This window comes from Salvelinus fontinalis, unplaced genomic scaffold (assembly GCF_029448725.1).
Source record: "Salvelinus fontinalis isolate EN_2023a unplaced genomic scaffold, ASM2944872v1 scaffold_0078, whole genome shotgun sequence".
NCBI classification, from domain to species: domain Eukaryota; kingdom Metazoa; phylum Chordata; class Actinopteri; order Salmoniformes; family Salmonidae; genus Salvelinus; species Salvelinus fontinalis.
This window is the reverse complement of record NW_026600287.1, coordinates 219,559-234,078: the sequence shown is the minus strand read 5'-3', so window position 1 is coordinate 234,078 and position 14,520 is coordinate 219,559. Positions and strand designations below refer to the sequence as shown.

Genomic DNA, 14,520 nt, shown 5'->3' with positions numbered 1-14,520 from the left:
CAGAGTAGCAGCGACACCAGAGTAGCAGAGACACCAGAGCAGCAGAGACACCAGAGTAGCAGAGACACCAGAGTAGCAGAGACACCAGAGTAGCAGAGACACCAGAGCGGCAGAGACACCAGAGCGGCAGAGACACCAGAGCGGCAGAGACACCAGAGCGGCAGAGACACCAGAGCGGCAGAGACACCAGAGCGGCAGAGACACCAGAGCGGCAGAGACACCAGAGCGGCAGAGACACCAGAGCGGCAGAGACACCAGAGCGGCAGAGACACCAGAGCGGCAGAGACACCAGAGCGGCAGAGACACCAGAGCGGCAGAGACACCAGAGCGGCAGAGACACCAGAGCGGCAGAGACACCAGAGCGGCAGAGACACCAGAGCGGCAGAGACACCAGAGCGGCAGAGACACCAGAGCGGCAGAGACACCAGAGCGGCAGAGACACCAGAGCGGCAGAGACACCAGAGCAGCAGAGACACCAGAGCAGCAGAGACACCAGAGTAGCAGAGACACCAGAGCAGCAGAGACACCAGAGTAGCAGAGACACCAGAGCAGACAACGGGGCTATGACCTCTCTAACACAGAGGAACAGGACAGTGAGAGGAGGAGACCTCTCTAACACAGAGGAACAGGACAGTGAGAGGAGGAGACCTCTCTAACACAGAGGAACAGGGCAGTGAGAGGAGGAGACCTCTCTAACACAGAGGAACAGGGCAGTGAGAGGAGGGCCTCTAACACAGAGGAACAGGGCAGTGAGAGGAGGACCTCTCTAACACAGAGGAACAGGGCAGTGAGAGGAGGAGACCTCTCTAACACAGAGGAACAGGACAGTGAGAGGAGGAGACCTCTCTAACACAGAGGAACAGGGCAGTGAGAGGAGGAGACCTCTAACACAGAGGAACAGGGCAGTGAGAGGAGGAGACCTCTAACACAGAGGAACAGGGCAGTGAGAGGAGGAGACCTCTAACACAGAGGAACAGGGCAGTGAGAGGAGGACCTCTAACACAGAGGAACAGGGCAGTGAGAGGAGGACCTCTCTAACACAGAGGAACAGGGCAGTGAGAGGAGGAGACCTCTAACACAGAGGAACAGGGCAGTGAGAGGAGGAGACCTCTCTAACACAGAGGAACAGGGCTTTGAGAGGAGGGGGAATAGACAAAGCTTAAGGAGAGTTTCCTGTCCCCTCTAGTTAGCTAATGTGTCTGTTATAGACAGCAGAGTGTGTGTGTGGTGGGAGGGGGGGGGGGGGGGGTGAAAAGATCCGATTTCCATTGGAAAGAGGAAGGCTGTGTGTGTGTGTGTGTGTGTGTGTGTGTGTGTGTGTGTGTGTGTGTGTGTGTGTGTGTACTTTATATGTATGGAGATTGAGAAAGAGAGAGGAACAGAAACAGAGAAGGGATATTCACTGAGAGGAACAGAGAAGGGATATTCACTGAGAGAAACAGAGAAGGGATATTCACTGAGAGGAACAGAGAAGGGATATTCACTGCACAGCGGCAGGAGAGAGGAACAGAGAAGGGATATTCACTGAGAGGAACAGAGAAGGGATATTCACTGAGAGGAACAGAGAAGGGATATTCACTGAGAGGAACAGAGAAGGGATATTCACTGAGAGAAACAGAGAAGGGATATTCACTGAGAGGAACAGAGAAGGGATATTCACTGCACAGCGGCAGGAGAGAGGAACAGAGAAGGGATATTCACTGAGAGGAACAGAGAAGGGATATTCACTGAGAGTAACAGAGAAGGGATATTCACTGAGAGTAACAGAGAAGGGATATTCACTGAGAGTAACAGAGAAGGGATATTCACTGCACAGCAGCAGGAGAGAGGAACAGAGAAGGGATATTCACTGAGAGGAACAGAGAAGGGATATTCACTGAGAGTAACAGAGAAGGGATATTCACTGAGAGGAACAGAGAAGGGATATTCACTGCACAGCGGCAGGAGAGAGGAACAGAGAAGGGATATTCACTGAGAGGAACAGAGAAGGGATATTCACTGAGAGTAACAGAGAAGGGATATTCACTGAGAGTAACAGAGAAGGGATATTCACTGAGAGTAACAGAGAAGGGATATTCACTGCACAGCAGCAGGAGAGAGGAACAGAGAAGGGATATTCACTGAGAGGAACAGAGAAGGGATATTCACTGAGAGTAACAGAGAAGGGATATTCACTGAGAGGAACAGAGAAGGGATATTCACTGAGAGGAACAGAGAAGGGATATTCACTGAGAGGAACAGAGAAGGGATATTCACTGAGAGGAACAGAGAAGAGATATTCACTGAGAGGAACAGAGAAGGGATATTCACTGCACAGCAGCAGGAGAGAGGAACAGAGAAGGGATATTCACTGAGAGGAACAGAGAAGGGATATTCACTGAGAGGAACAGAGAAGGGATATTCACTGAGAGGAACAGAGAAGGGATATTCACTGAGAGGAACAGAGAAGGGATATTCACTGAGAGGAACAGAGAAGGGATATTCACTGAGAGTAACAGAGAAGGGATATTCACTGAGAGGAACAGAGAAGGGATATTCACTGAGAGTAACAGAGAAGGGATATTCACTGAGAGTAACAGAGAAGGGATATTCACTGAGAGAAACAGAGAAGGGATATTCACTGAGAGGAACAGAGAAGGGATATTCACTGCACAGCAGCAGGAGAGAGGAACCGAGAAGGGATATTCACTGAGAGGAACAGAGAAGGGATATTTACTGAGAGGAACAGAGAAGGGATATTCACTGAGAGGAACAGAGAAGGGATATTCACTGCACAGCAGCAGGAGAGAGGAACAGAGAAGGGATATTCACTGAGAGTAACAGAGAAGGGATATTCACTGAGAGGAACAGAGAAGGGATATTCACTGAGAGGAACAGAGAAGGGATATTCACTGCACAGCAGCAGGAGAGAGGAACAGAGAAGGGATATTCACTGAGAGGAACAGAGAAGGGATATTCACTGAGAGGAACAGAGAAGGGATATTCACTGAGAGTAACAGAGAAGGGATATTCACTGAGAGGAACAGAGAAGGGATATTCACTGAGAGTAACAGAGAAGGGATATTCACTGAGAGTAACAGAGAAGGGATATTCACTGAGAGGAACAGAGAAGGGATATTCACTGAGAGAAACAGAGAAGGGATATTCACTGCACAGCAGCAGGAGAGAGGAACAGAGAAGGGATATTCACTGAGAGGAACAGAGAAGGGATATTCACTGAGAGGAACAGAGAAGGAATATTCACTGAGAGAAACAGAGAAGGGATATTCACTGAGAGAAACAGAGAAGGGATATTCACTGCACAGCAGCAGGAGAGAGGAACAGAGAAGGGATATTCACTGAGAGGAACAGAGAAGAGATATTCACTGAGAGGAACAGAGAAGAGATATTCACTGAGAGGAACAGAGAAGGGATATTCACTGAGAGGAACAGAGAAGGGATATTCACTGAGAGAAACAGAGAAGGGATATTCACTGAAAGAAACAGAGAAGGGATATTCACTGAGAGTAACAGAGAAGGGATATTCACTGAAAGAAACAGAGAAGGGATATTCACTGAGAGTAACAGAGAAGGGATATTCACTGAAAGAAACAGAGAAGGGATATTCACTGAGAGTAACAGAGAAGGGATATTCACTGAGAGGAACAGAGAAGGGATATTCACTGAGAGAAACAGAGAAGGGATATTCACTGAGAGGAACAGAGAAGGGATATTCACTGAGAGTAACAGAGAAGGGATATTCACTGAGAGAAACAGAGAAGGGATATTCACTGAGAGAAACAGAGAAGGGATATTCACTGAGAGTAACAGAGAAGGGATATTCACTGCACAGCAGCAGGAGAGAGGAACAGAGAAGGGATATTCACTGAGAGGAACAGAGAAGGGATATTCACTGCACAGCAGCAGGATAGATGAGTTGGTTTGTCTACAAAACACTATAATAACCAGCAGGATCACACGGCAACTCCCTGCCAATCAGAGACAGACTGCCTCCCTGCCAATCAGAGACAGACTGCCTCCCTGCCAATCAGAGACAGACTGCCTCCCTGCCAATCAGAGACAGATTGCCTCCCTGCCTGAAGAGCAGTGCAGAAAGTGAGCGAGAGAGTGAGAGAGAGAGGGAGGAGGAGGAGAGGGAGGAGGAGAGAGAGATGTAAGGAGTGTGGGGGTATACTGCATCTAGCTGGAGGGACGCCTTTCTCTCTCTCTCTCTATTGCGTGCAACTTCTCTCTCTCTCTTCCCCCTGCCTTATCTCTCTTCCTCTCCCTCTCTCTTCCTCTCTCTCTATTTCTGTGAGCGTAGTTCTTCCTGTAGTCTGAGCCTGAGAGCACTGAGCTTTCTCTTTCTCTCTGTGTTTTGAGTTGTGTTCTGACCATGAGGACTCTCCATAGGTTGAAGTTGATGAGTTCCCCCAGCCTCAGTGACCTGGGGAAGAGTGACAAGGCAGCCTTGGAGGAGAGAGGGACACAGCAGAGAAAAGCTGGGGCTAACGCCACCTGGAACAGGTACTGTAGTCTATACTCTGTGTGTGTGTGTGTGTGTGTGTGTGTGTGTGTGTGTGTGTGTGTGTGTGTGTGTGTGTGTGTGTGTGTGTGTGTGTGTGTGTGTGTGTGTGTGTGTGTGTGTGTGTGTGTGTGTGTGTCACCCTGCTTTTTGTCAGTCAGTGTGTGTGTGTGTGTGTGCGTGTGTGTCACCCTGCTTTGTGTCAGTCAGTGTGTGTGTGTGTGTGTGTGTGTGTGTGTGTGTGTGTGTGTGTGTGTGTGTGTGTGTGTGTGTGTGTGTGGGGGTGTGTGTGTCACCCTGCTTTGTGTCAGTCAGTGTGTGTGTGTGTGTGTGTGTCACCCTGCTTTGTGTCAGTCAGTGTGTGTGTGTGTGTGTGTGTGTGTGTGTGTCACCCTGCTTTGTGTCAGTCAGTGTGTGTTTGTGTATCACCCTGCTTTGTGTGTGTGTGTGTGTGTGTGTGTGTGTGTGTGTGTGTGTGTGTGTGTGTCACCCTGCTTTGTGTCAGTCAGTGTGTGTGTGTGTGTGTGTGTCACCCTGCTTTGTGTCAGTCAGTGTGTGTGTGTGTGTGTGTGTGTCACCCTGCTTTGTGTCAGTCAGTGTGTGTGTGTGTGTGTGTGTGTGTGTGTGTGTGTGTGTGTGTGTGTCACCCTGCTTTGTGTCAGTCAGTGTGTGTGTGTGTGTGTGTGTGTGTGTGTGTGTGTGTGTGTGTGTGTGTGTGTGTGTGTGTGTGTGTGTCACCCTGCTTTGTGTCAGTCAGTGTGTGTGTGTGTGTGTGTGTGTCACCCTGCTTTGTGTCAGTCAGTGTGTGTGTGTGTGTGTGTGTGTGTGTGTGTGTGTGTGTGTGTGTCACCCTGCTTTGTGTCAGTCAGTGTGTGTGTGTGTGTGTGTGTGTGTGTGTGTGTGTGTGTGTGTGTCACCCTGCTTTGTGTCAGTCTGTGTGTGTGTGTGTGTGTGTGTGTGTGTGTGTGTGTGTGTGTGTGTGTGTGTGTGTGTGTGTGTGTGTGTGTCAGTCAGTGAACAGGAGGTGCTGTACTTACTCCTTCCTTGTTGTGAAACTTCACTGACCGTTAGAAACGCCAGAGATGTCAGTCGTCTATGTCCCTGTCCTGTACTCTGAGATATCTGTCTATGCCCCTGTCCTGTACTCTGAGATATCTGTCTATGTCCCTGTCCTGTACTCTGAGATATCTGTCTATGTCCCTGTCCTGTACTCTGAGATATCTGTCTATGTCCCTGTCCTGTACTCTGAGATATCTGTCTATGTCCCTGTCCTGTACTCTGAGATATCTGTCTATGTCCCTGTCCTGTACTCTGAGATATCTGTCTATGTCCCTGTCCTGTACTCTGAGATATCTGTCTATGTCCCTGTCCTGTACTCTGAGATATCTGTCTATGTCCATGTCCTGTACTCTGAGATATCTGTCTATGTCCCTGTCCTGTACTCTGAGATATCTGTCTATGTCCCTGTCCTGTACTCTGAGATATCTGTCTATGTCCCTGTCCTGTACTCTGAGATATCTGTTTATGTCCCTGTCCTGTACTCTGAGATATCTGTCTATGTCCCTGTCCTGTACTCTGAGATATCTGTCTATGTCCCTGTCCTGTACTCTGAGATATCTGTCTATGTCCCTGTCCTGTACTCTGAGATATCTGTCTATGTCCCTGTCCTGTACTCTGAGATATCTGTCTATGTCCCTGTCCTGTACTCTGAGATATCTGTCTATGTCCCTGTCCTGTACTCTGAGATATCTGTCTATGTCCCTGTCCTGTACTCTGAGATATCTGTCTATGTCCCTGTCCTGTACTCTGAGATATCTGTCTATGTCCCTGTCCTGTACTCTGAGATATCTGTCTATGTCCCTGTCCTGTACTCTGAGATATCTGTCTATGTCCCTGTCCTGTACTCTGAGATATCTGTCTATGTCCCTGTCCTGTACTCTGAGATATCTGTCTATGTCCCTGTCCTGTACTCTGAGATATCTGTCTATGTCCCTGTCCTGTACTCTGAGATATCTGTCTATGTCCCTGTCCTGTACTCTGGGATATCTGTCTATGTCCCTGTCCTGTACTCTGATATCTACACAGCTCTGTCTATGTCCCTGTCTTGTACTCTGATATCTACACGTCTCTCTCTGGGATTTCCTTGAGAATGTCACACTGAATAAGCATTACTGCCATAACTATTCCTAGTCTCATGAAGCCGCTTCCCAAATCAGAAAGGTTATTCATTCCTCAGTGACTTCCAGACTGTGTTGCAGACCTGGGATCAGTGTGCTACGGGATGTCCTCTATATAACTGAGCAGAGAACTCTGAATAACTAACAAGACTTCTACTAGTCACGTCAGATATACTAGCACGTTTACAGTACATTTACGACACGTTTACAGTACATTTACATCACATTTACATCACATTTACAGTACATTTACATCACATTTACATCACGTTTACAGTACATTTACAGAACATTTACAGCACATTTACAGCAAATTTACAGTACATTTACAGCACATTTACAGTACATTTACATCACGTTTACAGTACATTTACAGCACATTTACAGTACATTTACATCACATTTACAGTACATTTACATCACGTTTACATCACATTTACAGCACATTTACAGTACATTTACATCACATTTACAGTACATTTACATAACGTTTACAGTACATTTACAGAACATTTACAGAACACTTACAGTACATTTACATCACGTTTACAGTACATTTACATCACATTTACAGAACATTTACAGCACATTTACAGTACATTTACAGTACATTTACAGTACATTTACAGAACATTTACAGAACATTTACATCACGTTTACAGTACATTTACATCACATTTACAGAACATTTACTGCACATTTACAGTACATTTACAGTACATTTACAGCACATTTACAGTACATTTACAGAACATTTACAGCATGTGTACAGCACACTACAGTGTAAGAAGTGGAATAAGAAGTGTAATTTACTTCAGAAGTGGCTTGTGCAAAATTAATGACAGCCCTTTGCTTCTATTTTTCACCTTTTATAAAAACAGCCGTCAACAAAAGGATAAAGTGTCAAAACACATCAACAACGGTGCTGTAGTCCGGACAATACGCGAAGATGGTGTTGTAGTCCGGACAATACGGGAAGATGGTGTTGTAGTCCGGACAATACGGGAAGATGGTGTTGTAGTCCGGACAATACGGGAAGATGGTGTTGTAGTCCGGACAATACGGGAAGATAGTGCTGTAGTCCGGACAATACGGGAAGATGGTGTTGTAGTCCGGACAATACGGGAAGATGGTGTTGTAGTACGGGCAATACGGGAAGATGGTGCTGTAGTCCGGACAATACGGGAAGATGGTGCTGTAGTCTGGACAATACGGGAAGATGGTGCTGTAGTCTGGACAATACGGGAAGATGGTGCTGTAGTACGGACAATACGGGAAGATGGTGCTGTAGTACGGACAATACGGGAAGATGGTGCTGTAGTCCGGACAATACGGGAAGATGGTGCTGTAGTACGGACAATACGGGAAGATGGTGCTGTAGTACGGACAATACGGGAAGATGGTGCTGTAGTCCGGACAATACGGGAAGATGGTGCTGTAGTACGGACAATACGGGAAGATGGTGCTGTAGTACGGACAATACGGGAAGATGGTGCTGTAGTCCGGACAATACGGGAAGATGGTGCTGTAGTACGGACAATACGGGAAGATGGTGCTGTAGAACGGACAATACGGGAAGATGATGGACTCTGAGTTAGCTGGACGTTCCAGCATCAGATCTATACAATAGTTGACATTAAGAGTGATTCAGTCTGACTCGTTATTATAGCTGGCTCCCATGTAGTTAAAGGGTGAATCATTACTGAACCTGTTATGACTAGTCCAGGGCGTCCCTAGCCTGAGATGAACTAACACCCTAGCAGGTCAACTCATGGGCTAATTGAGGTTATGGAAATGTTAGTTAATTTAATATCATTATGTGTCAATCCCCAGCACCATCACTAGACAGTATTGAGTTAATGGTTATGATGCTGTGGTTAATGAATACATGAGCATTGACTAAGGGTAGCGAACGCTAGATTGAAGGATGGATGGATGGACAGATGGATGGATGGCTAGCTGTGTGGATGGATGGATGTATGGATAGATGGATAGATGACTGGCTGTGTGGATGGATAAATGGCTGGATGGCTGTGGGGATGGCTGGATGGCTGTGGGGATGGCTGGATGGATGGCTGTGGGGATGGCTGGCTGGATGGCTGTGGGGATGACTGGATGGCTGTGGGGATGGATAAATGGCTGGATGGCTGTGGGGATGACTGGATGGCTGTGGGGATGGCTGTGTGGATGGATAAATGGCTGGATGGCTGTGGGGATGGCTGGATGGCTGTGGGGATGGCTGGATGGATGGCTGTGGGGATGGCTGGCTGGATGGCTGTGGGGATGACTGGATGGCTGTGGGGATGGCTGGATGGATGGCTGTGGGTATGTGAATGTACTGTGTGAGTGATACTTGTACTGTATGTTCTGATCGTCTCTCGATTGTTTTGTTTGTTTGTTTGTCTGTTTGTTTGTTTGCTGCAGCTGCTTTCTCCCCTGCTGTACTCTAACACTGTCCCCCGTGGTGTGTGTGTGTGTGTGTGTGTGTGTGTGTGTGTGTGTGTGTGTGTGTGTGTGTTCCTGCAGCATCCACAATGCGGTGATAGCTGTGTTCCAGAGGAAAGACCTGGGAGAGAATGACCTCTACATCCTCAATGAGGGAGTCAGGTGACATACTGTATAACCTCTGACCTCTACATATACACTTCTATTGCTCTCTGTCTCTCTGTCTCTCTCCCTCTGTTTCTCTCTCTGTTTCTCTCTCTCTCTCTTTCTCTCTCTCTCTCTCTCTCTCTCTCTCTCTTTGTTTCTCTCTCTCTCTTTGTTTCTCTCTCTCTCTTTATTTCTCTCTCTCTGTTTCTCTCTCTGCCTCTGCCAGTCACCCTCTTTCTCGTCTCTCCTCACAACTCTAATAGTCACAGCTGTAAGAATGATCCTGCTGTTAGTAAAACAACACAGAGTTTCACCTGTTTTACCTTCCTGGTAAACACAGAAGAAATGACCAGAAAGGGAGATCTGTGAAGAGCAAATTGAATAGCATATTTCAAATGGTTTGACTTGGTGATGGTGCTAACTAGTGTTATCTTTATATATACATGAGCAGCTCTTTGTACATCAGGCTCAAAGGATCCAATGTAACTGGCGTGATCAATCAGCCTTGTTTTAACTGTAAATTGATATTGACTTGCCTTCCGTTTTGAGGTTGAGGTGTGAATGTGAGAATGTGTTGCCAGGGTGGAATGGAAAAACCCTATGCCTGTTATACAGTCATACACCCACTCCCCACATTGGCACACAATAACAAGGCAAACCCACAACACAAGTGACTGGTGTTCATAGAACCTGCCTAGTGTTTGTTCTCAGTAGAACTGCCCCTCAGTGACATGTAGTGGGCCGTTTTTAACCACTCAGAACATGTTCCTAATGGTTGAATGGTAGAGTTAAATGTCGACACATTCACACACAACTCTGTGCTTGAAGAAGTCAAGTTGGTAAGACGACAGGATTAATGCAAATCTGGGTTTCTGTCTCTCTCTGCCTCCCTCATACAGTGCATTCGGGAAAATATTCAGAAGCATTGAATTTTTCCAGACTTTGTCATATTACAGTCTTATTCTAAAATGGATTAAATAAAAGAAATTCCTCATCAATATACAAACATTACCCCATAATGACAAAGCGAAAAAACAAGTTTGTAGAAATGTTTGCGAATTTATAAAAAATTAAAAACAGATACCTTATTTACATAAGTATTCAGATCCTTTGCTATTAGACTCAAAATGTAGCTCAGGTGCATCCTGTTTCAATTGATCATCCTTGAGATGCTTCTACAACTTGATTGAGTCCACCGGTGGTAAATTCAATTGATTGGACATGATTTGGAAAGGCACACACCTGTCTAGCCATGAGGTCAAAGGAATTGTCCATAGAGCTCAGAGACAGGAATGTGTCGAGGCACAGATCTGGGGAAGGGTACCAAAACATTTCTGCAGCGTTGAAGATCCCCAAGAACACAGTGGCCTCCATCATTCTCCCCCAAGACTCTTCCTCTTCCTAGAGCTGGCCACCCGGCCAAACTGAGCAATCGGGGGTGAAGGGCCTTGGTCAGGGAGGTGACCAAGAACCTGATGGTCATACTGAATGAGCTCCAGAGTTCCTCTGTGGAGACTGGAGAAACTTTCAGAAGGACAACCATCTCTGAAGGACTCCAACCATCTCTGCAGGACACCAATCATGCATTTATGATAGAGTAGCCAAGCCACTCCTCAGTAAAAGGCACAGGCTGGCCCACTTGGAGTTTGCCAAAAGGCACCTATAGACTCTCAGACCATTTGAAGCAAGATTCTCTGATCTGATGAAACCAAGAGGGAACTATTTGGCCTGAATGCCAAGCGTCACGTCTGGAGGAAACCTGGCACGATCCCTACGATGAAGCATGGTGGTGGCAGCATCATGCTGTGGGGATGTTTTTCAGCGGCAGGGACGGGGAGACTAGTCTGGATTGAGGGAAAGATTAACAGAGCAAAGTACAGAGAGATCCTTGATGGAAACCTGCTCCAAAGCGCTCAGGACCTCAGACTGGGGCCAAGGTTCACCTTCCAACAGGACAACGACCCTAAGCACACAGCCAAGACAACACAGGAGTTGCTTTGGGACAAGTCTCAATGTCCATGAGTGGCCCAGCCAGAACCCATACTTGAACCCGATCAAACATCTCTGGAGAGACCTGAAAATAGCTGTGCAGCGATGCTCCCCATCCAACCTGACAGAGCTTGAGAGAATCTGCACAAAAGAATGGAAGAAACTCCCCAAATACCGGTGTGCCAAGCTTGTAGCGTCATACCCAAGAAGACTCAAGGCTGCTGCCACGGGTGCTTCAACAAAGTACTGAGTAAAGGGTCTGAATTCTTATAGAAATGTGATATTTCCGTTTTTTTCTGTGGGTCTGGATGAGTCCAGGGCTGACATCCTAGTCTTTCTGTGGGTCTGGATGAGTCCAGGGCTGACATCCTAGTCTTTCTGTGGGTCTGGATGAGTCCAGGGCTGACATCCTAGTCTTTCTGTGGGTTTGGATGAGTCCAGGGCTGACATCCTAGTCTTTCTGTGGGTCTGGATGAGTCCAGGGCTGACATCCTAGTCTTTCTGTAGGTCTGGATGAGTCCAGGGCTGACATCCTAGTCTTTCTGTGGGTTTGGATGAGTCCAGGGCTGACATCCTAGTCTTTCTGTGGGTCTGGATGAGTCCAGGGCTGACATCCTAGTCTTTCTGTAGGTCTGGATGAGTCCAGGGCTGACATCCTAGTCTTTCTGTGGGTCTGGATGAGTCCAGGGCTGACATCCTAGTCTTTCTGTGGGTCTGGATGAGTCCAGGGCTGACATCCTAGTCTTTCTGTGGGTCTGGATGAGTCCAGGGCTGACATCCTAGTCTTTCTGTGGGTTTGGATGAGTCCAGGGCTGACATCCTAGTCTTTCTGTGGGTTTGGTGCTCTACTCTGTCTGTCTGTCTGTCTGTCTGTCTGTCTGTCTGTCTGTCTGTCTGTCTGTCTGTCTGTCTAAGAAAGAGCCTCAAACCATGTTGCCATGTTAGTATGTTACTTGACATTTGGGATGTTACCCACCCCAATGTACTTCCACCACAGACATGTTCAAACATACAGACAAGCATCAAACAGGCAGATAGGCACGTAAGCAGGCAAGCAAGCAGGCACACACACACACACACACACACACACACACCCTTCACATTCCCCCTGATGCGTGTGTAAGGGGTTGTTCCTTGCATTAGACAGCCTTGGGTTATGGTTGGACTTCAGACTATAATGCCATGATGTTGTAAATTCACCATAGTCTTATTACACATGACTCTCTGCTTCAACATAATGAGGCTGTTTCCATTGCATGGCTTAGTTCTTATCAGGCCCAATCCTGTCGAGCGCTGTGTGTGTGTGTGTGTGTGTGTGTGTGTGTGTGTGTGTGTGTGTGTGTGTGTGTGTGTGTGTGTGTGTGTGTGTGTGTGTGTGTGTGTGTGTGTGTGTGTGTGTGTGTGTGTGTGTGTGTGTGTGTGTGTGTGTGTGTGTGTGTTACATGTATGAATGTAGTGTTTGTATTGGACACAACAGTCTACAGACTTAATAAAAGGTGATGGCTTGGGGACATGATGTCAGCCCTGCAGATTACTCGAGTATAAATGATTAAAGTCAACAACACAGACATGCTACTGTTTCCATGATACGTACCACAGTGCTACAGTATTTAGACAGGCTTGTATGGTGTGGACACAGCTCTCTCATTTCCTGAATCTGGAGCTACCTGACCTAACACAGTAACATACACAGGCTGCTGTTTGACAGGTAGAATAAAGGGCAGCTTGGTGCTTTGACAAAGCTCTTTGTCATCATGGCCATTATCCCAATGATTTATAGTTTATAATCTGACTCAATGTGTTGCATTTCAACTGCTGTTAAATTGTGTCGGGGGAAATAAAGTACCAAGTCTCCTCGGAACCAGTCAGACGAGTTGGACATGACTCTATACCCTGTCTTCCAGTCAGCTAAGTAACTAGACTGTTGGACATGACTCTAAACCCTGTCTTCCAGTCAGCTAAGTAACTAGACTGTTGGACATGACTCTATACCCTGTCCTCCAGTCAGCTAAGTAACTAGGCTGTTGGACATGACTCTATATCCTGTCTTCCAGTCAGCTAAGTAACTAGGCTGTTGGACATGACTCTATATCCTGTCTTCCAGTCAGCTAAGTAACTAGGCTGTTGGACATGACTCTAAACCCTGTCTTCCAGTCAGCTAAGTAACTAGGCTGTTGGACATGACTCTATATCCTGTCTTCCAGTCAGCTAAGTAACTAGACTGTTGGACATGACTCTAAACCCTGTCTTCCAGTCAGTTAAGTAACTAGGCTGTTGGACATGACTCTAAACCCTGTCTTCCAGTCAGCTAAGTAACTAGGCTGTTGGACATGACTCTAAACCCTGTCTTCCAGTCAGCTAAGTAACTAGACTGTTGAACATGACTCTAAACCCTGTCTTCCAGTCAGCTAAGTAACTAGACTGTTGGACATGACTCTAAACCCTGTCTTCCAGTCAGCTAAGTAACTAGACTGTTGGACATGACTCTAAACCCTGTCTTCCAGTCAGCTAAGTAACTAGGCTGTTGGACATGACTCTAAACCCTGTCTTCCAGTCAGCTAAGTAACTAGGCTGTTGGACATGACTCTATACCCTGTCTTCCAGTCAGCTAAGTAACTAGACTGTTGGACATGACTCTAAACCCTGTCTTCCAGTCAGCTAAGTAACTAGACTGTTGGACATGACTCTAAACCCTGTCTTCCAGTCAGCTAAGTAACTAGGCTGTTGGACATGACTCTATACCCTGTCTTCCAGTCAGCTAAGTAACTAGGCTGTTGGACATGACTCTATACCCTGTCTTCCAGTCAGCTAAGTAACTAGGCTGTTGAACATGACTCTAAACCCTGTCCTCCAGTCAGCTAAGTAACTAGGCTGTTGGACATGACTCTATATCCTGTCTTCCAGTCAGCTAAGTAACTAGGCTGTTGGACATGACTCTAAACCCTGTCCTCCAGTCAGCTAAGTAACTAGACTGTTGAACATGACTCTAAACCCTGTCTTCCAGTCAGATTGGAAACTCTGTCAGTCCGTTGCTGCTGTACCAGACATGATGGGTCATTTCCTGTGTGGTTATGACCTTCTCTTTACGGGACGTGAAAAAGGAAGCACCTGACTTACTCTCCAGTCCACCACAGGACAGTGGTGTAAAGTGCTTAAGTAAAAATACTTTAAAGTATTACTTATGTAGTTTTTGAGGTATCTGTACTTTACTATTTATACTAATGACAGCTTTTACTTCACTACATTCCTAAAGCAAAT

At 46.6% G+C, this 14,520-nt stretch overlaps 1 protein-coding gene across 2 annotated transcripts in view; it reads left to right on the top strand.

The window, feature by feature from the left end:
* LOC129842949 (proline-rich protein 5-like) overlaps positions 1 to 14,520 on the top strand; it is a 77,122-nt gene that overhangs the window by 24,282 nt on the left and 38,320 nt on the right. For both annotated transcript variants that reach the window (XM_055911664.1, XM_055911663.1), the window contains 2 exons: positions 4,393 to 4,506; positions 9,208 to 9,288. In XM_055911664.1, coding sequence (XP_055767639.1) covers positions 4,403 to 4,506; positions 9,208 to 9,288 — 185 coding nt within the window. In that variant the 5' untranslated portion in view covers positions 4,393 to 4,402. The remainder of the gene's footprint in view (positions 1 to 4,392; positions 4,507 to 9,207; positions 9,289 to 14,520) is intronic.